The sequence below is a fragment of the Tenrec ecaudatus genome, chromosome 9 (assembly GCF_050624435.1).
Source record: "Tenrec ecaudatus isolate mTenEca1 chromosome 9, mTenEca1.hap1, whole genome shotgun sequence".
Lineage (NCBI taxonomy): Eukaryota > Metazoa > Chordata > Mammalia > Afrosoricida > Tenrecidae > Tenrec > Tenrec ecaudatus.
Window position 1 is genome coordinate 122,292,453 of NC_134538.1, and position 27,466 is coordinate 122,319,918.

The window sequence follows — 27,466 nt, forward strand, 5'->3', positions numbered from 1 at the left end:
TGAAAACTTTAACATTTGGGCTCAAGATGAGCTGAACTTTATCATGATCGTGGGCTGGGTGTGAGAGGTGACGACAAAACAACAACATGCACAGCTTACAGTCAATTGATTCTGATCTCAAATGTTGAGTCACTACATTTCTAGGCTCTCAAATGAAATGTACACAATCCCAAACTCATCCAAGAGCAATATGAATCAAATCTCACCCTTGAACCTCAACAGGACCTGGAACCTTGGAGAAGTTCAGTGAGCACCAGAACCTAGTCCTGCATCCCCCCGGCAACTAGACAATGCTTGTCCATCAATACTTTTGAAAGAGGTCATCATAGTGTCCTTGGAAGATAACCTAGTGAAACATTTAATTTTGTAGCGTCTTCTTTTCTGTGTGAGGCTGGAAGAAAGGAGAGGACATAATGACTTGTCTACTAACACAAGAGTAAGTAAAAAATATATCATTACTAGGATTCCAGTCCGTATATTCATGGCTTTTTCACACATACATGTTTAAGCACGTCTCTGTGCTCAGTGGATGAGAGTGGACACGTTTATCAGTGATACACTTGTCTCTGTCACTCCGAAGGGCCTTCTAAAACAGGTTCCAATCAAAACAGTGGCTGCCGTTGGAAGTGCTGGGGGCTTCTTACTGGAACGCAGAAGGTTAGGGAGACTTTGTTGGGGGACTAGCCAAAGGGTAATCTTCATACATTGTCTCTAAGGACACGGGATGATCAAAGAGCTTATAAGAAAGAAATTTTGAAAATTGCATTCACAAGAAAAAGGTCAGGGCAGTTATGCCAAGAAGCTTTTTTCCCACCAGGATAGAACCCCTGTCTATTCCTCCAGGGTAGCAACGGCTGTCCGGGGAGAATCATCCTGGGAAAGCTTGCCCCTACCCGACCACCCTGATCTTGCCCCTTCAGACTTCTTGTTCCCCAAACTCAAAAGAACATTTACATGGGACATAATCTGAGTGCCCTGAAGATGTCAGACTGCTGTGTGGATATGGTGTAGGTCAAAGGGTGCAGCAGTCATCCGGGCAGAGATGCTGTTGGCAGGTGCGGTAGAGTCAGCTGAGTCCTAGAAACCCTTGTGTGCAGCGAAAGCAGCACTGCCCCGTCCTGCCTTGTCCTGCCAATGGCTCCTAGGTTTGAACACATCAATGGAGCTGCTGTGTCGATCCATTTGGTTGAAACTCTTCTTTTTCGCCGCTGCCCTGTGACTGAACCAAGGGTGAAGTCTTGCCCCAGGGGCTGGTCTCTCCTGCCAATATGTCCAAAGTAGAGGGAAGGGGTAGAGATCTAGAAACACCAACTTTAGATGCATACGACCTGGTTGGAGGATGTGTTGAAAAACAATAGCTGCACATTTTGATATTTTTGTTTAATAAAGGTTTGTATAATTTTATAGCAATGCTTTTTTATTCACGTACCCTCACTTATATGGCAGGGCCAGAAGCAAAAGTTGAAAACCACTATATGCCAAACCAACCACAAACACTCAAAAACAAACGAATGTCGTCTCAGAGAGCGTGAGAGAGAAAGGATTGAATGGAGGGAAAGTACTGGGGATCTAGGCGCGGGTTGGGAGAGAGTTCTGAAACCTGGGTCAGGAGTGGAGGCTTGTGACAAACATGATGTGATACTCCCAGGAAGATGTCCCTGAGAGTAACAAGCCATCTAATGGGGTGCCATCAAAAGGCTAAGACTGACTCACTCACTCATCAACAAGGAGTTCATTTTGACTCATGGTGACTGTAGGGCAAAGTAGAGCTGCCCCCCGTGGATTTCCGAGGCTGTGACTCCTGCGGGTTGTAGTTGTAGAAAGCCTTGTCTTTCCTGGGGCTGTCAAGCTCTGACTCTTAAGAAAGCTTCCATTGAGTTCCACAGGAAAGGTCCCTGTGCCCAAGATTGACTCAGCACTGTGGAACCTCCTGTTTCAAGCAAGCTTGTCTACTTTGGCAGTGAGCACACCCACGGCATCCAGAATTCCTCTTGGATGTTTGGATTCTTGCACAACGTGAGCCAGAGCCAGCGGGCACTAGGTTTGGATTTCATGATTGAGATTGAATGTGCTGATTGCCAAACAGATGGGACATACAGCAGCTTTTCCTGGTAAAGGGAAATATAAACATGACATTTATTTTGATCCTAATGTAAGTGGGTTCATACTCTCTACAAAGTAGCCAGACAGACTCAAAAACAACCCAACCCTATCACTGGGATTCTATTTGTTTCTTCAAGCATCGCTTTTTTTTCCTTCAATTTGAAAGACAAAAATCAGTGCCTAAATCACAAAGCTGTTGATAGGATTAAGTGAGGGTTGGGAGGATTCTAGTTCTTAGTATAGTGTGGATTCATTTTATACAGAAAGTCTACATGTTTAAAACAGTGTGATAAAACATATGGTAATTTTTCAATAACGTAACGTTCACTTCCTATTTATTGCTGTAGGGGAAGGAGTGTTGGATGGGTGCAATTCACTCCTCATGAAATCTACGGCACGAATTAAAAGAAGAGTGGTCTAGGATAACTTCTAATGTGAGTGACCGGGTAGGTGGTGAATACGGGGAGGAGGGCGTGGGTGGGTAACGCCTTCAAATTCGAGCTGTTGCTAGAAGGCGCCAAAGGATATGCCCAGCAGATATTGGTTATAGAGAGGGGTCTAGATTTCAGAAGAGAGATTTGGCTGAAGTAATTTCTCAATTTGGGAGTCAGGAGTAAACAGTAGATGACCTGAAACAGGCTTTATAAATCACCCAGGGTTTGAGGATTGAGTGAGCAAACCAGAGGAACAATGATGAGATTTCACAAACATCAACATACAAGCAGTGATTAGAGCGTTGTGAAACCTGTGAAAGCCAATGGGAAGTGCAGGAGAGATTTGCAAGCAGAAAAATGGCAAAATGACTGTTATTTTAGAAAGACAACTCCAGTGGCTACAGGGGAAAATGAGTTGGAAACGGCCAAGGTCAAGAGTAGAGGCTGGCTGTGTGCTCAGGAGGTGTCGATGGGATCGGATATTAGGCATCGGAGACCCAGAACAAGAAAAAAAATCATATCTAAGTGAATGAGGGGGTGTGCGAAGTGGAGACCCAAAGCCCATCTGTAGATAATTGGACATCCCCTGACAGAAGGTTCACAAGGAAGAGATGAGCCAGTCAGGGTACAGAATAGCACCATTGAAACATACAACTTTCCTCTAGTTCTTTGATGCTTTCTTCTCCACCCCAATCCCCCACTATCGTGACCCCAATTCTACCTTACAAATCCAGCTAGACAAGAGCATGTACACAGGTACAGACAAGAGCTGGAAACACAGGGAATCCAGGACATATAAACCCCTAGGGACCCATATTGAGAGTAGCCATACCAGGAGGGGAAGGAGAAGGTTGGTTAGAAAGGGGAACCGATCACAGGGATCTACATATAACCCCCTCCAGGGGAAAAAACCCCCTCCAGGGGAAAAGTGGGTTAAGTGAGACACTAGTCAGTGTAAACCATGAAATAATAATAATTTATAAATTATCAAGGGTTCATGAGGGAGGGAGGGGGAAAATGAGCTGATACCAAGAACTCAAGTAGAAAGAAAATGCTTTGAGAATGATAATGGTAACAAATGTACAAATGTGCCTGACACAATGGATGGATGGATGGATTGTGATAAGAGTCGTATGAGCCCTCAATAAAATGATTTGACAGAAAATGTACAAATGTGCTGGGTACAATTTATGTAAGATTGTTACAAGAGCTGTAAGAATCCTCAATAAAAATGGTTTTAAAAAATAATTTTTAAAATTCTTTTAAAGAGTAGAGGCTGGAAGACCACTAGAGTGGCTTTGATGATGATGTCGCTGATGGATCATGACTAACAGAGACGAGAAATAACAATCACAAGTGACAAAGGGACAGGCTATGCCCTGCAAAACAGAAGAGAGAAATCAAAGATAATTTCAAATTCTGGCGAGGGCAACTGAGTCAATGATGGCATCACTGATTTAGAGAAGTGGTGCAAGGGGCATGTAGAGGGGCATGTAGAGGGCAGTGAGGGGATGGCTAGTGCTTTGGGAACAACCACCAGCTCACGGGTACTTAAAAGCTGCTTCAGGGTCTCCGTGGGCCATTGACCAGGACTGTGAATAGCCTTGCTATTGGACAGAGGGTATTGGAAACTCGATTTATGAACCTAGAGTTAGGTTAAATTTCAACACCTTACCACTTGTTCTTCCTTTGACCCCTTTTAAATTTGTTCTGGTTGTTATTATTTTTTGCTTTCTTTACAACTGAGGTGTTTCTGTTTTATTATTGTTGGTGGTGATTTGTGGTTTTTTAAAAATGTTTTTCTGTATATGAAATCCAGGATAGGTAAATTTATAGAGATAGTAACAGGATTAATAATTTCTTAGGGTTATGGAAGGGGAGCTTGGTGAGAAATGGGGAGTTAATAATGAGAACAAGAATTAATTAAATGTTTCCAAATTGGCTATAGTGATAATTGCATAACTTTTCAAATATGTTTAAACCATTGAATCATAATGTTGTGTGAATAATGTTGATAAAACTGTTCAAAATTTTTAAAAGTCTGCAAGTGCACTGCTGAAGCAGCAAGGGAAAAGAATAATAAAATAAAATTTCTACATTGTAATGGGGGGGGGGAGAAAATGGCATATTGTACTAGGCAAATCTGATGCACAAGACCGCCTTTAAATGTTGAACAGCAAGGACGTGCCCTGGGAAGTAAGTTGTGCCGGACCAACCCGTGGCATTTCCAGTTGCCTCGTGTGTGTGTGCAGGTTACACAATGAATAAGGAGGATGACAGAGGAGCTGATGCGTTTGAATGGTGGCGCTGGCAAAGAATATTGAAAATCCCGTGGACTATCAGAAGAACAAATAAACCTATCTTTGGAGATACACAACCAAAATGTTCCTTAGGAACGAGGCTGGCGAGACTGTGCCTTGCACACTTTGGACCTGCTGTCAGGGAGCGTCTCTGGCAAAGTGGAGGGGCGGCCAAAGGGAGGAAACCCCTCAATGAGATGGACTGACAGCCTGGCTGCAACAATGGGCTCTAGCTAGCACAATGCTTGTGAGGACGGAGCCGACCGAGTGGGGTTTGGATCTGTTGTACTCAGGGTCCCTGATCCACTGGACAGAACCTCACAACATCAGGGATGGGGGGAGGGGACAACTGTCTTCTGATGATAAAACAGAAGATAATTCACTGTAAACAGCTTCAGTGCAGACAACTAGCTGCCTAAAACAGATGGTGAGCTGCTGAAATGAATGAGGTTCCCCCAACCTGGAAATGGAACACCGTACGGTATGGAAAGAACACTTGGCAAGACAGGAAGCATGAGCCAGGAGTGAGTGGTGCGTTTCATGGGTTTAGATCAACAAAGAGGCGGACTCGGACTCTGCTCCTGCCTGTTTGATTTCTCAGCTTCTCAGCCCTCGGCTCGCCTGGCCTCAAAGCTGCCCAATCAGCCCCACACTCACTCATTCACTCCACATACTCTTGGTCCTCGAATTCTGTGAATGCTTTGGTTCCCATATGGGTTCCCATGTGCTCCTTCCTAGACAACCCACGGCTCCCTCTGCCCCCCTCCCCCAAACTAGTGATTTCTCCTAACATCCTGCATCCAACTTTGGAGGGAGTAGGGTGACGGCAAAAAAGAATCGTGTCCTAAAAGTCTGCCAGTATGTCACTGCCCTTTTTGAAAATATATGACAGATCAACGCCAAACCTTGAGTGGGCATTCAGGGGATCATTGCCCTACCCAGTTCCATGCCTCGTTCTTCCTTACACAAATCCTCCATTCCAAACCGGCTGAGACTTTCTCCCCGTTTTCCTGGGTTGGGTTTGGTTTTAAACTCGTTCAATAAATATCCTGCAGAACGAAGTTCTCCCTGACAATACTACCACATCTGCAGTCTTCATCCCTTTACCTTGCTTTACTTTCTTCCAAACATATAATTCTGCGTGACATCGTCTTGTGTTATTTGGCCCTTTCTTTGAGATCTAATTCGTCACACTAGAAGGTAAGGGTGCTGCTGCTGTTGGGGGCCGTGGAGTCAGTTTTGACGCATAGCAGCCCTGTCTATGTTCAACAGAACAAAACACTGCTTGCTCCCGGATCATCCCCATAAAGGTTCTTAGGCTTAAGACCACTGTAGCAGCCACCATGTCGATGCATCTTACCTAGAGCTCCCTCTTTTCCACTGCCCCTCTCCTTTACCAAGCACCATGACCTTCTCCCGGGACTGGGGTCTCGTGCTAAGGAGTCCAGAGTGCATGAGACTAAGTCTCCCCATCCTTGCCTCTAAGGAACATTCTGGCTGTACTTCTTCCAGCACAGATTTGTTGGCTCTCTTGACAGTCCGTAGTATTTTCAATATTCTTCACCAGCACCATCATTCAAGGTCAGTGCTTGTCTAATTTGCTGCTAAACCCCAGCACCTAAAATAGAGGCTTGTACATTATTTTTGGCAACCAAAAAGAAGTTGGCAGAAATTAAAGGAAAATAAACCCATTATAAAAATGCATAATTTTTGTTTTACTTTCTATTTGGTAATAACTACACAAAAATTTATGACATGTATAGAAGAACACATGTCAACAATATTTATACAGGAACTTAACCAAAGCATACTGTGTTTTTCCTTTTCTTTTTTGGCCTTCCCCGGTACCCAGAGTAATATATTCTTGCTTTCTCGTTAGTGACTAGTAACTCCCACCCCAGTAACTGTCAGAGTGTTTCTGTTAGTATGGAAACCTTTTCTTGACTTTTTATAATAGTGGTCACATGCAATATTTGTCCTTGTGTGATGGACTTCTTTGTATCAGCATGGTGTCCTCTGGATTCTTCCCTGTGATGAAAAGTCCCACAGCCCCATCGTTACTCAACAGTCCACAGGACTGCACTGTGTGTCTCGCCACGGCTTGTGCGTCCACTGTCCCATTGATGGGCATGTCGGTTGTTTCCATAGTTTTGCTAGTGCGAATGCGCTGTGCTGAACATATGCGAGGGGCCTTCAAAACTTTTGTGGGGAAAAATCCATTGTCTTTTCATTGCATTTTCCCCCCACATTTTTTCACTCCAACAAATATTCTGCTTCTAGGGACGGTGGCATCTGTTCTCTGCCAATGCCACAGCACCTTCCCCCAGAATCCACAACCCCTCTTTGGAAATGTTCAATTCCTGACAGGGGCAGAGTTCCAGGAAGGTCTAAGCATAGGCTTACTTACTAATATGCAGGTACCAATTTCACATAAGTTCTGTTTACTACAGACTAGCAAGTAAGCGCCTGCTTACCTTCTTATCTGCCCGACTCACCACCTCAATTTAGAGACAAACCTTTCTCCCACTGAATGGATAAAGGACTTGTTTGGGGGTTGTTTTTTTTTTTGGCCCCCTTCCTTGGAGCTGTCTCCTGCTTTGTGCTGCTAGCTGCCTTTCCAGGTCTGCACAGTTGATGTCAGCTAGCTGTCCATGGGCAGGGCTCATGCGTGCCCATCCTTGGGTTCAGTGAGTGTCTGTTGACTGGCTGAGAACAGACACCACTCAGCCTTCTAAAGTCAATGTGTTCATCATGAATATGAGCCTCTTTGGAGAACTTAGAGTCCCTGGTTGGTACAAACAGTTAACATATCCAAAAGCCCATTCTGATTAAAAAAAAGTTGGCAGCTGCAGTCTACCTAGAGGTGATGCAGAAGAAAGGCCTGGCAATCTGCTTCCCAAAACTCGACGCTTGAAGATCTTCCAGAGAGTCTCATTCTGCTCTGATCCACCTGGGGTTGCCATGAGTCAAAGTAGCCTCTGCTGCATTGTGCCTTACTCTAGGGACTTCATTAAATCCTCGCCATAGTAAGTGTGGGTGATTCTTAATACGATCCCCCTTTGTCAGAGGAGACATCAGAAACAAAAGAGATGTGTCCACGGTCACACAGTTAGTGGCAGAATCAGCCACCTAGAATGCAGAGTGCACCCTCTCAATTCCTTTCAGTCAGCTAGAAGTTCATCGGACGGGTGCTCTCATGCCGCCAGGGTAGTTTGCTTCTGTAATTTAAATGTCAGGAACACTTAATATCAAAGTCGTGTGTACACTACGTCATGCAGAAGTCATCCAAGACTAGAGCTGAAATGGCAGGATTAAATATGGCACAGGCTGTGAGCAGAGCAATCTGCTACCAAAAAATAAACTGATCAGAAAGTCAATTTTGAAGGTGCCCATTGTTTATCCCTGGCTACTCACAGGAAGCTTGGCAGTTCCACTCCACCTAGCAGCCCCACGAAAGCAAGCTTTAGCAATCATCTCCAGTAAGGTTCAAAAACAAACGGAAAACAATGAATGCAAACCCACTGCCACTGAGTTCATTCCAAGTCCTAGTGACCCCACAGGACAGAGGAGAACCGCCTCATAGGATATCCAAAGCTGGGATCTTTATGGAAAACAGACTCTCCCAGCGAGTGGTTGGAGGGTTTCAATAACCAATTCTTCAGTCGGTGGGTGAAGGTTTTAAGCAACGTGTCCTTCAGTGAGCTTGTTGTTATTGTTGCTAGGTGCCATTGAGGCAGTTCTGGCTCACAGTGATCCTCTGCACAACAGAATGAAACACTGCTCCGTCTTGTACCACTGAGCCCATAGCGCCAGCCACGGTGTCCATCCATCTCACGGAGGGACTCCCTCTCTTTCGCTGCCCCTCTACCAAGGATGCGGACCTTCTTCTGGGGCAGTCACTGAAATCCTTATAGACTGAACATTGAAACAAAATTCCTATTGCTGGTTGTCTTAGAGCACACATGGGTCAGCCGTGCATCACACTGACTCCAGAAGCAAAGCCATTTTTAGATGCAGTGTTCCATCTGCGTTTTCAACTACGCCATACGTCGAGCCAACGCACCCAGAGCTCAACAGAACAGTGTGGTTTCCGAATTGGCCCTTGTCCGCAGGGCGTCTAATGGCTGCTGTAAAACCTGGACTCCTTCTCCGCCTGGGTGAACGGAGGTCGGCCTGACCCCTGAGGTTATCACACCATGGATGTGAAAAGCCATTGAGAATAATCTTTTGTTTTATAATTCCAAGTAATTTAGAAACAGACCTGGACCATCTGGTCCTTCTCCTGCCACAGTGGTTCTGGTTTAAAGAGCTCTCCAGGTGGTTGTTTTTCACCCTCGAGTGAGAAGATGAGTCATAAGCACTATAAAGTCTGAAGAGGGTTTTGTTACTGCGAAGCCACGCGTTGCAGAGTTTTCATAAACAAACAAAAATGACAGTGGATGAAAATGATAGACATCCCTAACGCACCACGTTCACACTCGGAGACAACATCACTCAATTATAGGATTCACCCTTTCCAAATTCATCCACATGGGTTTTGCTTTGCCAACTACTCAAGGGGGAAAATAAAGTCACAGTTTCGTAGAAAATGATCTTTGCCAATCCTCCCACTAGCTCAGAGTTTGGCCTGAAGTTTGCCTGATAGTAGATGAGCCCTGCCATCTGCTAATGAGGCAGTGTTCCTAATGGGCAGACGACACCAAGCGAGATGGCCAAAACGGGACCTGACTGTTACCATGCACTTATGTAACCGAATCCAAATGAGTAAGGTGACAGAGAACTCCAGCCATCATTCTGATCCAGCTCCACAAGTCCAAGACACACACTAAGGAAATGGCGCTCGGCTTTGAGGGGCTCTGAATTTGGAAGCAGAGGAAGGCTGGAGGGAACCACAGGCAGGCAGGAACCAAGAAATCAGGCAATGGTCCTGTGTAGGAGGAGCCTCACATCTTCCAGCCTCTCCTCTCAAGCCGAGTGGGCTGCGGGCTGCTGTGAGCTGGGGAAGTAACCCAAGAAAAAGAGCCTGTTCACCTAACCTCCACACCCTCTGCCTGAACAGACAGACAGGACCCCACATTTCTGTAAAGCCAAAAGGCAGACCTGCCCTGGGGTACAGTGGGCACTGGCTACAAGCTGACTATGACTTGCTATGGAAGGTCCATGTGCTCCCCAGTCAACGTGCTACCTACCTGTGAAATCAACAGCACAAACCTCCCTAGGGCCAGTGAGGGAGAGCCTGCCCCTACACTCAGTGCTGGGCACTACTGGCTGGAGCTGCTGTGTGTTAGGAAGAAGGAGCCTTGCGTGGAGGCTGCACACTCAGCATCAATCTAGGTGGGGCCTCTAATAGCGACAAGGTGGACCTCCCGGGGAGAGGACCAGAGGGTGACACCCCATCCCCGACCTGGTCATTGGTGGTGGCCAGACTGTTGCAAACTGCTACAGAAGGTCCCTGAAGTGGAGTCTGATCTGCTCTGCGGACCTTCCTGTGCATCCCATCACTCAGGCCTCTGAATCCAACAGGAAAGACCGCCCCTCCTGGGGGGCCTGTTTTTCCCCCTTATGATCAATGCTGAAGACTGCTGACTGAGGCTACTAGTGCTGTAGAAAACGGGCATCTCAGCTGGAGGCTACACCCACAGCCTACATACTCTAGGGCAGGGACGGATAGCTATGCGGCAGACCTCCCTGCAGGTCAATCTGAAGCTTCCGGATCCTGTAATGGGATGAACTTGTGCATAGGTTCCCTATGGTGACATCAGGAGGTAGATCACTTGAGGATATTGCTCCCCCAACCACCATTGGGCCACAGAGTCTCTCAGAAGTCCTTCTGAGAAGTGTCAGCACCTCCCTCCTCCGGAAGGTGGCATATAAGCAGACCCCACAGAGAAAGAAGGGCAGTACCCAGCCCCAACGAGGCCTCACTGAGTGTGGGGTTTCTGCCTGAAAACATGATTGTAGAAACAACTGAAAGGGAGTGATAGCCTGAGAGAGGGCACTGTGCCCCCTGGTGGACAGGTTGATTAGTACATCCTATTTTGCCTGAGTGGTGGAGAAAGACAGGGCTGGTCCTAGGACCCACAGAGCCAGTTCTCCCAGTCCCATTGGGTCGCTATGAGTCTGCATTGAGCAGATGGCAGCGAGGTAGGGCCGTCTGGTGGGCAGACTGATCACAGTGTGTTTTCTGTGTGTTTGGGAGGGACTGACAACTGAAAAACAAGACCTAGAACTCTCAAGTTCCAGGTAAATTCGGGAGGGAGAAAGAACAAAATAGGTCTATTACAAAAATGGCAAATATTGTATGAGTTCACAGATATAAAAAGCAAGAAGGAGAAATGTGTAGAGATGAAAGTTTACTAGTGGTTAGCAGGGGAGGGGAGGGAAGGGAGAGCTAGTGGTGATGGCAAAATCGTAACTCGGGGTAGGGCTGCACAGCCAATTGTTCTCATTGATGTCAATACATGGCATAACTGTAAAAAGAGGAACCGGCAAAAGCTGTGTGAGAGCTATACTTGCAACAAATTTTAAAAAGCGAGAGAGAGTCGCTGCTCAGGCTGTGTGTGCAGCCAAACACCTCATGGGATTGGTTGCTTGGCTTGGAGGGTCAAGGTCATGGTTTCCTAAGAGACCCCCGTTCATTGTCCAAGTGATGTGTCTACTGCCTCTACTATACCTACTGGCACACTAGTTGCCTGGGATCTTAAAATCTTCAAACAGTCATCCAAGTTGCAACAATGTTGTTTCTCTGTGATTTGCAACAGCAGGAGAGGAGGAGATGGGAAGAGGAGGAGACTTTGGATGTGCGGTAATGGCCTCCATGAACAACGGCCTCCTTTTGCTGTGAGACCAGAAGAACTAGATGGTGCCCAGCTTCCATTACTGAGCATGTTGATCAAAGATTTCCTGATCAAAAGGGGGGGAAATATAGGGGGTATTTTTGATTCTCATAAATCCACACTTTTTGGAGCCATGAAGGGCGGGTCAGCCATGAGCATTATGCTCTTTTAAGAACAATCTGTAAAAGATCAAGTTGAAATAGCAACTTGGAAGATTAAATAGGAACCTTAGATGGCAGTGGTTTTATGTTGGTTGAGAAGGGAAGAAAACCTCAGAAAAGGAGTGTGAGAGAACGGTGGCACAGCTTGCAGAATATAATCAATGTCTGAGAAATGGAGAAACTGTAGGACTGGTGTATGCTTTGCTGTGTATATTCTCAACAACCAGAGAAATAAAATTGAAAGGAAGAAAGGGTTTAAGTTGGTAAACACATTGACAAAGGAACGAAAACTTTTAACTGAGAAAAAGCAAGCCTAAAGTTTATATGTGATTTCTAAGGAAGTTCAGGTTGTAACCCTTTCCAGATTGCTGGTTTCAATCATTCCCTCAAAATATTAAGCTACCCAAATGTACACATTCCAATTTATTATAAAAATGAACATTTCCAAAGGCTTAAAGTTTAGGCCCAACTCATATTAAATTTGTATATTATTACACTTTTTCCCTCAAATTCCTGAGAATTAGTTGACCAAAGATATATCCACTGATGTAAAAAATATGATTTTTAAAATTAATTTTGCAAATCGATTGCATTTAGTCCACCACTATCTGTCAGTTTGTTGTACTGTGGTGACTTGCGTGTTGCTGTGATGCTAGAAGCTGAGTCACTGGTGTTTCAAATACCAGCAGGGCCAACAGGCTCCAGCGGAGCTTCCAGACAAAGAACAGACAACACAGAAGGACGACGCTCCGTACTTCAGAGGAAGAAGCTGCTGGAAACCTTATGTATAGCTTCGAAGCCTTTTCCAATATTGGAAATGTAAACAGAGGAAACAGAACATTGTCAGAATACTGCCGGCAGAGCGGCCCTTCAGGTGGGAGAGCACTCAAAGTGTGACTGAGGAGGAGCTGGTGTCTTGGTCGGGAGTCAACCCTGGTGACGTGAGTTGGGGAGAGCCTGGGGCATGGAGCCTGCGGGATCATCATTTGCTGATGGGGCACATGGTGGGACTCAAGGGAAAGAGAATCAGCTGCAAAAAGCTTCTAATGATTGGAATTGAGAAGTATGAATTTAAGAAAATGGAAAGTGGTCAGAAATGAAATGGAACGCATGAAGATCAATATCCCAGGCATTAGTGAGCTGAAATGGACTGGTATTTGGCCATTTTGAATCACAAAGTCATATGATTTACTAAGCTGAGAATAAACTAATCAAGAGCCAGGGCATGCATTGTCAGATGAATCTTGCTCAATCCATCACTGACAATGCTATCTGTGATCAGAAACTATCCATCCGTCTCCAAAGAAAGCCAATCAATACAACTATTAATCAACTTTATGCAAAAACGCTACTGATTCCAGCCTGTGTGATCATGATGTGTCGATGGAATCAGGTATCAGCCATCTAAAACCCAGAAAAAAAACCATACCCAAGGTGAATGGGCAGTGGGGGGGGGGGGGCGGGAGACATGGAGTGGAGACCCAGTGCCCATCTGTAGACAGTTGGTCATCCCCTCACAGAGGGATCGTCAGGAAGAAATGAGCCAGTCAGGGCGCAGTATAGCACTGATGAAACACACAACTCTCCTCCAGCTCTTTGGTGTTTCCGTCCCCCCACAATCATGACCTGAATTCTACCTTACAAATTGGCTTAGACCAGACCATGCACACTGCTACAGATAAGAATCCACAACACAGGGATAAACCCCTCAAGGCCAACAAGGAGGGTAGAAATACCAGGAGGATTAGAGGAGGGTGAGGGGAAGAAGGGGGAATCAATCACAAGGATCAACTAAAACCCTCTCCCAGGGGGACGAATAACAGAAAAGTGGGTAAGGGGTGACGGAGAGCGGTGTAAGATATGGAAAAAATAACCTATAATTTATCAAGGGTTCATAAGGGAAGGTGGGTTGTGGAGGGAGGAGGAAGAAATGCGGCGCTGATATCAGGGGCTCAAGTGGAAAGAGAATGTTTTAAAAACGATGATGGCGGCATATGTGCAAATGTGCTCGACACATTAGAAGAATGTATGGATTGTGATAAGAGAGGAAAGAGCCCCCCAATAAAAGTATATTTTTTAAAAGCTAGTGTTGAAAAAATGAAACTGGAGATCCCATGATTAAATTTTGCAAAACCACCAACTTATTCATAGCAAATACCTATTTTTCAATAGCACAAATGGTGACTATAAAGAAGGACTTCCACAGATGGAATACACAAAAATCAAATTGACTACGTTTCTGGAAAGACACCATGGAGAAACTCAGTAACAGCAGCTAAAATCAGACTAGAGACCGACTGTGGAACAGACCATCAATTGCTCATATGTAAGTTCATGATAAAGCTGAGAACATTAAATCAAATCCACGAGAGTCAAAATACAACCTTGAGTCTATCCCACCTGAATTTCAAGAACAGATTGGACGCATTGAACACTAATGACAGAAGACCTGATGAGCTCTGGGAGGCTATAAAGACTTATCATTCATGAGAAAAGCAAAAGGTCATTAAAAAGACAGGACTTTTTCTGGGTATATACCCCAAAGGAATAAGAGACAGAACTCAAACAGATGCATGCTCTCCCATGTGCATTGAAGCACAGTTCACAATAGCAAGAAGCGGGAAATTGCCCAAATGCCCATCCAGATAAAGAAACTTTGATACATATAAGCATAGGATACTATGCATCCCTTTTAAAAAAAAACAGTGATGAAACCATGACTCATTACACAGATGGATCTGGAAACCAGTGTGCTGAGTGAAGTTAGTCCATCACAAAGGGACAAATATGAGTCTACTCCTATCAGGATAAACACCAAGAAGAAGGCAGGCTTCTGCTCTCAGGTCATGTAATCCTCTAATCCGGTCTCCCAAGCAACAAGATAGCGATCCTGCCGAGGGCCCATGAGCCAGCTCTCACCCCCTTTATATGGACGTCTTAAAACTACTTTGACAGAGGAGTTATCAGCTCCGCTTAGGCCAGTGTTTCAAGATGCAGGGAGAGGGAGAAGACCATTCCGTTGCTGCCAAACAACATTGTGCTAAGGTCACCCCAAATCAACAGGCACGCCTGCAAGAGTGGTAAGCAAACCTTACTGGAAATTCAAGTAAAGCTGGGGGAAGGGGGACATGTATGTCTTGGAGAAGATGATTACATTACTGTTAGTGCATAAAGCAGGGGGCAACCTCCCATCAGGAAAAAGTACTTAACAATACTTACAAAGAACCCAAGGGAAGTATGTGCCTGATACTATGTTCCTAACTGTGTGATCCAAGATTCGTCAATAATAAATCCCAAATCCTAAGGAGAGGATAATATCAGAGCTTAAATTATGAACATCCAGTTTATAGAATGTGGATGACAGTGGGTGCCCAACATCCACTTGCAGGGTCCCCACGTGGATTAACTCTTGGGTGAATCCCCTCTGACCATAGCCAAGGGGTCTGGTGAATAGCCTTGTTATCATACCGAGAGCATTGAAATATCTATTGTGGCAGTTATAAATAGATTAAAATATAATACCTTACAATTTGATCTCCCTTTTGACTCATTTTAAAGTTGTTTCAGTTTTTAATATTTTCTGCTTTCTCTTTGATGGAGATTTTTTCTATGTTCTGTCTAGTTGTTGAGGTTTTTTTTGTTGTTTCATTAGTATGACTGTATGATTGTATTGTTTTGTATGCTTTTCTATCTATGCAATATGAGAGAAGTGGATCTACAGAGGCACTCACTGGATAGAGAGACATGGTAGGTAAGGATGAGGAGAAATTGGGAGCTAGCAACGAGTGTGAGAAGAAAATATTCTGAAGTGGGGGGTAAAAATCAGACCGAATATAACCAGTAGCTAGAATTAGCGCTTGCTTTTCAAAATTCAATTCAATGATTTTAAGGTAGAGACATATGGCTTTTGTTTTCACAAATTCACAATCTAGGAGGGAAGAAAATAAATATTTAACTCACTGAAAAGTACAACCTGATATCCCAGGCCAGTGTTGAGGTTACAGGAGTCGGTGTTGCTGAGTTGATGCCAATCCATAGTGGCCCTATAGGACAGCGTGCAACTGTCCCTGTGGGCTTCCTACACTGAACTCTTTTTTATTTTAATCATTTTATTGGGGACTTGTACAGCTCTCATCACAATGCATACATACACACATTGTGTCAGGCACATTTGTACATTTGCTGCCATCATCATTCTCAAAACATTTGCTTTCTACTTGAGCCCTTGGTATCAGCTCATTTTTTCCCTCCCTCATGAACCCTTGATAATTTATCAATTATTATTATTTTGTCATGTCTTCCACTGTTCAATGTCTCCCTTAACCCACTTTTCTGTTGTTCGTCCCCCAGGAGGGGGTTATATGTAGATCCTTGTGATCAGTTCCCCCTTTGTACCCTACCTTCCCCTTACCGTCCTGATATCACTACTCTCATTACTGGTCCTGAGGGGTTTATCTGTCCTGGATTCCCTGTGTTTCCCATTCCTATCTGTACCAGTGCACATTCTCTGGCCTAGCTGGATTTGTAAGGTAGAAGTGGGATCATGATAGTGGGGGAGAGGAAGCATTTAAGAACTAGAGGAAAGTTGTATGTTTTACAGGTGCTATACTGCGCCGACTGGCTCATCTCCTCCCTGTAACCCTTCTGTAAGGGGATGTCCAGTTGCCTACCGATGGGCTTTGGGTCCCCACTCTGCACTACCCCTCATTCACAATGATATGATTTTTTTGTTTTTTCCTTCCTGATCCATTCGACACCTCATGATTACATAGGCTGGTGTGCTTCTTCCATGTGGGCTTTGTTGCTTCTTTTTTTTTTTTTTTTTTTTTAAACAATTTATTAGGGGCTCCTACAGCTCTTATCACAGTCCATACATATACATACATCAATTGTATAAAGCACATCTGTACATTCTTTTCCCTAATCATTTTCTTTTTTTTCTCCTCTTTTCTTTTTTTACATTTCATTAGGGACTCATACAACTCTTATCACAATCCATACATATACATAGATCAATTGAATGTATGGATGTGCTTTGTTGCTTCTAAGTGAGATGGCCACTTGTTTATCTTCAAGCTTTAAGACCCCAGATGCTCTATCTTTTGATAGCCAGGCACCATCAGCTTTCTTCACCACATTTGCTTTTGTACCCATTTGTCTTCAGTGATCATGTCGTGAAGGTGAATGTCACGGAGTGCCAGTTTAATAGAACAAAGTATTCTTGTATTGAGGGAGTACTTGAGTTGAGGCCCAATGTCCATCTGCTACCTTAATACTAAACCTATAAACATATAAACATAGATCTATTTCCCCATTGTCATATATAAATATATTTACATATGTACATGCCTGTATTTAGACCTCTATAAATGCCCTTTGCCTCCTAGCTCTTTCCTCTATTTCCTTTGACTTTCCTTTTATCCCACTATCATGTTCAGCCTTCATTTGTATTTCAGTAATTCCTCTGTTACATTGCCCTTGATCAAGCCCTACCAGGCCTCCTACACCCTCCTCACCATCGATTTTAGATCACTTGTTGTTCCCTTGTCCCTGGGTTTCTTAAAACATTGACTTCTTTTCCTCCCACCTCCTCCTCTCCCATACCCCAACCCAGAACCTTTGGTCCCATTATTTTCTCCTCCAGATAGTTTATCCCACCATCTTATCTAGATAGATCTGCAGAGATAATATGCACAAAAAAACAAGACAGAACAAAGCAATGAAAGAAAACAAAAGAAAGACAAAAAAGCTTGCAAATAGTTCAAGGTCTGTTTGTTGACTTTCAGGAGTGTTTTCCTCAGGTCTGATAGGGTACCATGCCCTGGCCCCAACATTTATTTTTGGTATTCCCTGGGGACTTCATTGCTCTGTTCCCTTTACTGTTCTGTTATACACCCTTAAGTGTTTCACCTCAGTACGGTGGGGTCAGATCGGGCTCAATTTCCACACTGTCTCCCGTGTTGTCCCCCATAGGCTATAGGTCAGTGAGGGGTGTCCTGTCTCATAGTGGGGCCAACCCTCTACTCTCTGTGCTTTGGCTGCTCTGAGCAGAAATATCATCCTAGGGTTTGGCTGGCCAGGATGTGCTCCACCCTCTCTTCCTCCCCCTTCATTTGCTCCTGTATACTCTGATCAGACATGTCCCTCTCCTGGAGCTGGAGCTTCAGTGCTGTCCTCTAAAGTGAATTCTTCTGCAGGGAGGGGGTGCTGTCCATGTAGTTGGGATTGGGGCCAGCCCCTCAGACCTCTCCATTGGTTCCCTGCTTCATGCCGGTATGTTGCATCCACATCTTGGAGCACCGGGTGGAAGCTTAGACTGAACTCTTAACAGGAGTGGAAATTTTCATCTTTCTCCCGGTTAAAGGACAAGGGACCAGAAATTTAAGGATGAGAGAGTATCCACAACCTGCCTAATCTCAAATGACAGCCTGTGCTTAAAGGAGGGAGGAATATCCCATTCATTCTTATTTCTGATGGCTTCCAGTTCTCTGTTTTCAATTAAAGTATATTTATCTTAGAACCATCTGAATGAAGGACTTATGAAAGTAAAATACCCCAAAGTCAGTTGTAAAAAAATATATTTCTTGAACCTATGTGAACAGGAAGTACAATAAGGATTTCAGAGAGGGAGGGTACAGTGGCGAGGAGGGTAAAAGGGAGATGATGCTAAGGTGTCCAGGAAGGAAAAGACTGTCTGGAAACGGATTGTGGTGGCAACTGTACAATGCTGCTTCATGGGACTGAACTATGGAATGATATATGTATTAACTTACAATTCAAAATAAATTTTAAAAAGATTAAACAAGGTAATGCCTGTAGAGTGTGGGATATACAGATCTAGATATACATATTTGACATATACCTTCCACCACTCATCTAGGATTCATAAAATAAGCACTGTAGAAACTGCAAGTTAAGACAGATGAACCATACAAACCTGTAATATTGCTTTTAAGGGTAACAACGAAATGTCAAATTGAAAACTCCGATCTCTTGGATAACGTTCAGAAAGGCTTTCTTCAGAAGACATGAAATATTCCCCAGTGCTTAGTTTTGATTTTGACTTATTTTTCCACTTTTTCAGTATAATTTCATGTTTTAGCAACTGCAATGAAAATCATCATAAATTGTTACAAGGGTTAAATTAAATTATATACCTAAAGTACAGTGAAATAAAAGTGCACACTACAAGCACAGTGATAGCACTAATTACACAATACAACTAATCATCTTTATTTACATAAATTACCATCCTCAATGTGTATGCTTAATATTTGCTGAGATAATTTCCAGTAATTGTCAAAGAATACTGGAACAGGAAATCACCTTGGGGATCTGGTTCAGCCTCCTTTTTTGACAGAGAAGGAAACTGAAGCTCTCCGGGTCATGTTCCTGTCACAGTAGAACTGGTATTGGAGACATGGGAGAAAGCTGGTTCACAGAGCTAACAACAAAGGAGATCTACACAGAATGGGCGGGCCTACCTGACTTATTACCACAGCAAATCCCCATTTTACTTTGCACACATTCCTGAAAACCTCCTGACCCAAAGCAAAGTCCTAAGGAACAATATTGCACACACACACAATGTTGGTGAGTATGTGTGTGTGTGCATCAAAGACCACATGCATTCACGAGAAGGCTTCAAAAGTTTTGTGGGAGATGGAATTGAAAGAGTGAGTTTTTTCACAAGCTTTTTGAGACTCGCTCATACTTATGAATCGACTACTAAGTGTCCAAAAAGCACAGGCTCCGGAACGGCCTGCAATCCCGTGTAAGAACAGCAACTGGAGCCTCAGGCAGTGTAAGCAGAATGATGGACAAAGCAACAGAAATAATGTCGTGCGTGGAAACAACAGTGTCCTTGCATGCTGCGGCTGCTGAACTGGAACCTACGGGAAATACATGTAGACTCTTAGAGAACGGGAGTGAAGGTTTTTAATTTCTCACCCTGACAAGAAGACAACCATCACTTATAGAGTACCCGTGACTTCCAACATGAGCTCCTCCAGGAGAAGGCGGAATTGATTCTTCAGAGGGACTCAGCGTGAGAGTCTGGGAGGACGCTGGCTGGAATCTGAACGTTTAAGACTCTGGCAGAGTGGGTATGTGTTGGGCTGCTCATTGCAAGGGCAGCAGTTCGAAACCACTAGCCACTCCATGGGAGAAAGATGGATTTCTACTCCCATAGAGAGTGGCAGTCTCAGAATCTCACAGGAATAGTTTCACCCTGTCCTACAGGGTTGTATGAGTTGGCTTCTACTTGATGGCAGTGAATTTGGTTTGGGGTTTATTTTTAAAGCATGAAAGACTATGGAATGATTGGAAGGACTCAGCTCGTGTGGGAAGAGGAACTTTGGAAAGAATGAGAGAAATTTAAAATAATTTTTGTTGGGTTTTGTTTTCCAAATGACCCTTTCACAGGGGTCGCCCAATTCATAACAGCAGCAAAATGACGGTTATGAAGTAGTAACAAAAATAACGCTCTGGTTGGGGGACCACCACCGCATGAGGAACTGCATGCAGGGGTCGCGGCCTGAGGAAGGCTGAGAACCACTGCTCTCCTCCATGTCCACAGAAAGCCTTCGGTACAAGTTTGCATTGGTTAGCAATGCTTTAAAAATTAGACTCAGCAGAGATCTGCTAGGGAGGATGGAGTGTAGATTATTGATGGCTAAATCAGGCTTCAAGGTGAGAAGGGATCTCACCTGCTTAACACTAGTTTATTAGGTCAAATAAGTAAATCCTGCTTGTTGAAAGAATTAAAAATGGAGGATTAGGACCAAAACTCCCAGGAATAATAGCCCTTGGCTTGAATTCAACCTCATCTCAGATAGGTATCCTGATCCAGATGCTACATTTTAAGAGATGCACGATGCATCAAATAAGGGGGAGGAAGGGAGACACATGGCACCAACTGCAGTGATCGATGCATAACCCACCTCCCAGGGGGATGAACAACAGAAACGTGGGTGAAGGGAGACAGCGGTCGGTGTAAGATGTGAAAACCATGATAATTTATCATTTATCAAGGGACCATGAGGCGGGGGGTGGGGGTGGAGGGAATAAAGAGGAGCCGATGCCAACGGCTCAAATAGAAAGTAAATGTTTAGAAAATGATAATAGCAACATGTGTATAAATATTCTTGATCCGATTGATGTATGGAATGTCATAAGAGCTGTACAAACCCCCAATAAGATGATTTTTAAATGCATCAAGTAAAATGTACATTCCATTCAGGTCAGGTTGTTGGAAGAAGGGGAGGAAAGAGGAGAAGAAAAGAAAGACGGCCAGTGTCAAATTCCATTCCGAAGAGAGCATCAGAGAGTGTTGACTCTAGAAACCACAATCTTTAAAGCATCATTAATGCAAGGAAATATCTTTTGCTTAGAAAAACCTCTTTCTTTAACTATTTAAAGCAGTGTTATGAAAAAGAGGCATCAGATTTATTCTGTAATGTTCCACAGGCTGGTGCTGCCATCGTAGGGAGAAGTTACCCAAATGTAGCTTCAGTAACAAAATGAAGGACGTTTAAAACAAAGGCTGCTAAGTAAAGATGAGATAGATCGTTAGCATAGGCTGGTGTGTCCTTCCCGGAGCATACAACTGGAGATCCCATGGGTGAGCCAAAGAGCCTGGTGAATCACATAATCAAACAGAACAACTTAGACCCAAACTCTGAGACACCTCCCTCTCCTCCAAGGAGAGATCAAAGCTGTCTGAGACCATGTAAAGCGAGCAGAAGTGATAGCTTGGGACTGGAGAAAGAGAAAAATGGTCAGGAGTTGCTTGGGACAGAGCTATTTTCTCTACCACGTGAGCTTGAGAAAGCCCTAGTCCATCGCAGATAATAGGACAGGTGAGTGCCGGTGAGAACAGGAAGGCCAGATGACAGCTGCAGCTTTGCTACCCAGAAGACTAAAGAAAAAGAACCAGACACATGCTATCACAACCATGCCAAAACAGACATGAATTAGGAACAGCAATTGTGAAATCCAGCTAAGACAGCGAATGACCATCAAAAATATGATTCCTGAAACAAAAAATGGGCTGAAGAACAGGAATTGGCACAACCGACAGGGGGTAAAAAATAGCGATGTGGGAGACTGTGCCAGGGAATTCTCTTAGAAAACATTAAAAATGAATAATAAAAAGAAGGGGGAAGCAATATGGAACTCAGCATCCGGCCAAATTTTGCAGGGGGCGGGAGGCAAGGGATTGATCCTGCCCTACAAAGACCAACTACGAAACAGTGGGGAGGGACAGTAATGTCTTCCTGTCCTTCTCGGTCATTTGTCCCAGGAGTCCTGGTAGCGAAGTGGGCGTGGGCACACGTTGGTCTGTTCACAAGGTCAGCAGTTGGAAACCAGCAGCTGCTCTGCAGGAGAAAGAGGAAACTTTCTGTTCCTGGAAGGAACGGCAGTCTGGGAAACCCACAGGCAGTTCTACTCTAACCTATAGGCCCCTATGGGTCAGTATTGACTCAATGGCAGTGATGTGGAGTGTTTGTTTTTTAGGGTTTGTTTGTTTTTTTGTCATTTATTCCAATTTGTATTTCAAAGAACATTGAAAAATTATTTCCTACTCAATAATATAACTACAAAATATATATACAGCATGCTAGGAGAGACTCTGAACATTCTCCAAAAAATATTAGCAACAATATACTACTAGCTCGAATAAATGAGAGATATCTTGTGAAGGAGTTTGCTTTAACTCTTGGTGGACATCTCAGTTAAAGAATAATAACCCCTTTAATATAGCAATTGAATAATTTCTAAAAAAATTTAATGTTAAAATTGTAACTTATTAAATCAACTGTTGGAAAAGGGATGAATAAGTAGCAACTTAATCTTTTGCAGAAAAGGAGTAAACTTATTCACACATTATCATTTTTCTCTATTATGACCATATCTACTATTTCTCTTCCACTTTAGATAGGTATATCCATTTAAATATCCTCAAATAAGAAATAAGTGCTTAGTTTCTTTAACAATAAATTTAAATTTAATGTTAAAAGATTTTTCTTGATCGTGTCAGCAAACGACAGAATTTATGAGGAAACATTTGATTGCTGACATGAAATTTTAATTACTGAGTTAAGCAACAAAAGCACCACTAAAAGCATTCAGGGTTGTCATGTTTTCCAGAGTGTGATTGCCAGGGGCAAAATGTAACTTAACATTATTAGTTTCCAAAGTGCCATACCAGATCATCTTCTCTCTCTTTATTCCTGCGTCTCGCTTTATCCCTCCATTTCGCTAGGATTTTTCTTAGCTTGTGATTATGGAATGTCTTTTTGATCTTCAAGAGTGTCTCTGAAGGAAATGCATTAGATAACCATAAATACTCCAAACTGTTTCGAAAACCAAAATGCTTTAATATCTCATCATATTTTTACTATGAATCAGTGTTACAGCTGATAATCTTGGCTTGGCTCTCATCACATTTAAAGTAAATTACTTTGGTTAGCATTTAGATCATGTATAACTTGTAAATATCCCTTTTCTGGTAGAAATTAGGGTGTAAGAATAAGTGGCAAAACTCACTCACTGCCATTGGGGTGATTCTAAATCATAGCGACCGTGTGTGGCAGGGTTGAACAGCCCTGTGGGTCTCCACGGCTGTAATTCTCTACAAGAGTAGCCCCATCGCCACCTTTCTGCCTCAGAGCTAGGGCGGCTTTGAACCACTGACTGCACAGTTAGCAGCTCCACAAATCACAGTATGCTACCAGGTTCCTTTATACCATTTCCTTTTTTTAACAGTTCAGTGGTTTACAAAATCCCAACCATGTATATTTCAAATATACTGTATATGCTCCTGTATAAGCCGAGTATTTCAGCACATTTTTAATGCCGTTTTGTGGGAAATTTGGTGCCTTGGCTGATATCCGCATCAGCTTATACTTGAGTATCGATGGTAATCATGTTGTAGTTACGATTCAGTTCTAATGACTTTGAATTTAATTTAATATCCTATGATCAAATAGACTGCCCTGTACTGTGTTAACTAGCTGTCTATCTAAAGCTCAAAACTGAGGCCAGGCAAGGAAAGAGCGCATATATGTGGGGGTAACCCACCCGCCAAGAAATGGAATTTTTTTAAGCTATGTAAATCTTTTTGCAGAACAACCATATCACCTTCAAAGAACTCTCCACCACACTTCATACATTTGTCAAATCTGCGATTCCATTCTTGGAAACATTTTCACACTCATCTGTTGGGATGCCGATAGCACCTCCTTCTTGTTATTCCTCACCTCTTCTGCATCTCCAAATCACTGTCCTTTCATGTCCTTCTTCATTCGCGGAAACAAAAAGAAGTCGCACAGAGCAAGGTCAGATGAGTAAGGTTCATGGGGCAAGAGAGGCATGCTGTTTTTTGTCAAAAATCGGTGCTCTGAGATGGCTGTGTGAGCAGGTGCACTGTCATGGTGGCAAAACCAGTCCCCGTCTGCCACATACCAGGCCTTTTTAGTTGCACACACTCAGGCAATCCTTTTCAGAACCTCTAAATAGAAAGCTTGATTAACAGTCTGACCTGGTGGAACAAACTCCAAACGCACTATTCCCTTCACATCAAAATAAGAAATAAGCATCGTCCTGATCTTTTATTTCACTTGATGAGCTTTTTAGGGGGGGGGGGGGCGCAAGGTGATGATGATGTCTTCCACTGGCTTGATTGAAGTTTGCTTTGGGGGGGGCATAAAAATAGCACCATATCTCATCACCAGTAATGACCTTGGAAAAAAGCCTGGGTCATTTAGGAGCTATTGTTTCAAAGCATGACCTGTTTCTACTTGATGCTCTTTTCCCTGGTCAGTCAGAACTCGAGGCACAAGTTTCACAATGACCCTTCTCATTCCCAAATCTTCCATTGAAATTAGCTGCACTGAGCTCCAAGATAGTCCACATAACTTCCCAATCTTTTCAATGGTCCCTTGTCAGTCTTCGAGCACAAGTACACAAATTTTGTTGACATTTTTTTCCATTAGGAAAGCTGACAGACATCTGGACTGAGTTTTATCATCAATAGACATTTCACCTTTTTTGAAAATGAGAAAACTACCCGTACACTTGAGTTTTTCCCATAGTTGTCCTTGTAATCTGTGTTCAATATCACAACAGTTTCTGTGGCATTTTGCCTGAGCAGGAAACAAAATTCCTACGCCACACACTGTTCTCTTAAATTGGCCATCACAGAAAAAGAGATTCCAGCAAAAGTGCTTTTATTGAAAGATTCATGTGACCAGTGAGCCTCTTCCCAGGTGACGCCCTGGGTGAACTCACTGAGATCGAGTTGCTGGAGGCCCCCCTAGCAAAAGGGTTGGGGAGATGATGTGTACTACAAAAGCTCTGCCTGGTGGAACATTTTGCTGTTGGGGGGGGGGGATAACCCCTCATAAGATGTCAGAAATAATCATAGAAAGTGTACTGAAGAAAATATCAAAATGCGAAGCCATTATTTCTCAACATCTCCTTTGTACACTTCTTTCTAATCTCTCTCTAATCCTCCCGCTACCAAAATATAAATCAATAAAAACACCTGCCTTCTACAATTTACACCACATCAAAACAGTAATTTTGGAATCCTTGGGGAACCCAGAGCATTCTGAGTTTGAAGAACAAAAAGAAGTCTCCAGCGGCATGGTCAGACTGTAGGGTAATGGGTAAGGTTTCCTGAGGAAAACATTACCACAGGACAGCCCTTGCTACCCCAGACGAGTGAGCAGGTTCATTGGCATCATTTGGTTGGAGGGGAGCCCTAACACAACCTTCCTAGCCTTTCATTCACCAATGCAGTTTTCAATTTTCTTAAAACATCTTTACAATAAGTCCCTTTGGTTGTCCTTTGAAAGCATCGATCACGATTAGCATTTGGGGATCCCTAAAGCAAATGCCACAACCTTTGGAGCTAATCTCTGCCTCGGAGTGATCTGCTCCACAGGTGCCCTCAGCATCTCCTTCTTGGACAGGACCTTTACCTGAGGGCGCCTCATGAGACTAAGGCAAATGACTTACTTAGAGAACTTGCCTGCAGCCGTCTATTGATCACAGAGATGCACCAAAGCACGCTTTGTTTGGAATAAACTTGTGCATGCATGAATTGGAACCAAATCGCAAGACTTTCTGACTTACCATCATACAACATACCAGCTGTCTATTTTGTAAAAAACTCATAATAGTCCCTTAGAGCTATGCTTATCTACACACATCTACTTGTAGCATTTGACTTTAAGTATGTCTTAAATTAAAATATTATTCTTTCAGACAAGTCTCATGAAATATTTTTAAATCAGTAGATCTACCTTTATTTTGTGACAATTATCTAAGCATAAAGATGTTTCTTCATGCACAAACTATGTGTAACTAAATTTGCTGAGTCCGCCAATGAGCAGGCACAAAAATGAATTGCTACAAATTTACCTGTGAGTTTTTGTTGCTGTTTTTCCACATGTAGGTGCCAGTTGCAGAGTACCCCTTTTTGAAGTTTGATATTGAAATGCTTCTCTGCTTTTGCCATTTTCTGAACTATAACTTCATTTTCACTTTCATGAAATAGTGTTGTGTGTTTCCAAATGCTATAGACAGAAAATAAAGAAGAGCATTTTGACACTAGGGTAACACATGGCGAAATAAATTGGATGGGACCAGTTATACTTCCTTTGTCCCCTCAAAAACCACAGCATGGAAAGAAATGCCTACAGATTAAATGTCTTCAACAATTCCTGGTGGTTATATAGGAAACCAGAAATGAGACAACAGACATATTTCTCTTTAGAGAAGAGAAAGAAATCACAGGGAAAAAACATACACTGTGTGAGGGGCGAGGCTGGGAGAGGGTTGGAAAGGGGGAACTGATTACAGGGATCCACATGTGACCTCCTCCCTGGGAGAGGCACGGCAGAGAAGGGGGAGGAGGGAGACTCCGGATAGGGCAAGATATGACAAAATAACAATGTATAAATTACTAAGGGCACATGAGAGAGGGGGGAGCGGGGAGGGAGGGGAAAAAAAGAGGACCTGATGCAGAGGGTTTAAGTGGAGAGCAAATGCTTTGAGAGTGATTAGGGCAAAGAATGTACAGATGTGCTTTATACAATTGATGTATGTATATGCATGGATTGTGATAAAGTTGTATGAGCCCCTAATAAAATGTTTTAAAAAAAATAAAGAAAGAAAAAACATACACTATCATAAAGTCAATTTAACCAGACTGATCTCTCTAGAATATGCCTTTAAAATATTTATTTCAGAAAACCAAGGAAATTGTAGTACAGTGTTTGAAACTTCATGAACGGATGTTAGTAATCCAAAAGTGTGCTGTGGTCTTCTAGACTGCTGAGTCTAGGACCACGCCTACAGTCTGTACTCAGTCCACTTCAAAGAGACTCCTGACGCCCTACAGGAGAGCAACCTTGGCAAGTTACAAACTCAACGAATTCATTTCAATGCCACGATTTCACATGAAATTTTAAATTAAATTACATTTTAAGTAATCTGGATTAGCAAACAGTCATAAATAAATGCCAATGATCAATGGTAATTACCATTTTAAAAATAGAAAATCACATCTTTTATTTAAGATTTTGAGAAATATCAAAGAAAGCTTTCTTTTCAGTTGCCAA

General features: G+C 43.2%; 1 protein-coding gene across 1 annotated transcript in view; it reads right to left on the reverse strand.

Moving 5' to 3' along the window:
* Nucleotides 1-27,466, reverse strand: part of FBXL13 (F-box and leucine rich repeat protein 13) — a 245,272-nt gene that overhangs the window by 174,991 nt on the left and 42,815 nt on the right. Inside the window, exons 5-7 of the mRNA XM_075557360.1 lie at nucleotides 26,265-26,419; nucleotides 23,044-23,153; nucleotides 18,772-18,939 (exon numbers count right to left, since the gene is read on the reverse strand). Of these exons, the coding sequence (XP_075413475.1) occupies nucleotides 18,772-18,939; nucleotides 23,044-23,153; nucleotides 26,265-26,419 (433 nt within the window). The remainder of the gene's footprint in view (nucleotides 1-18,771; nucleotides 18,940-23,043; nucleotides 23,154-26,264; nucleotides 26,420-27,466) is intronic.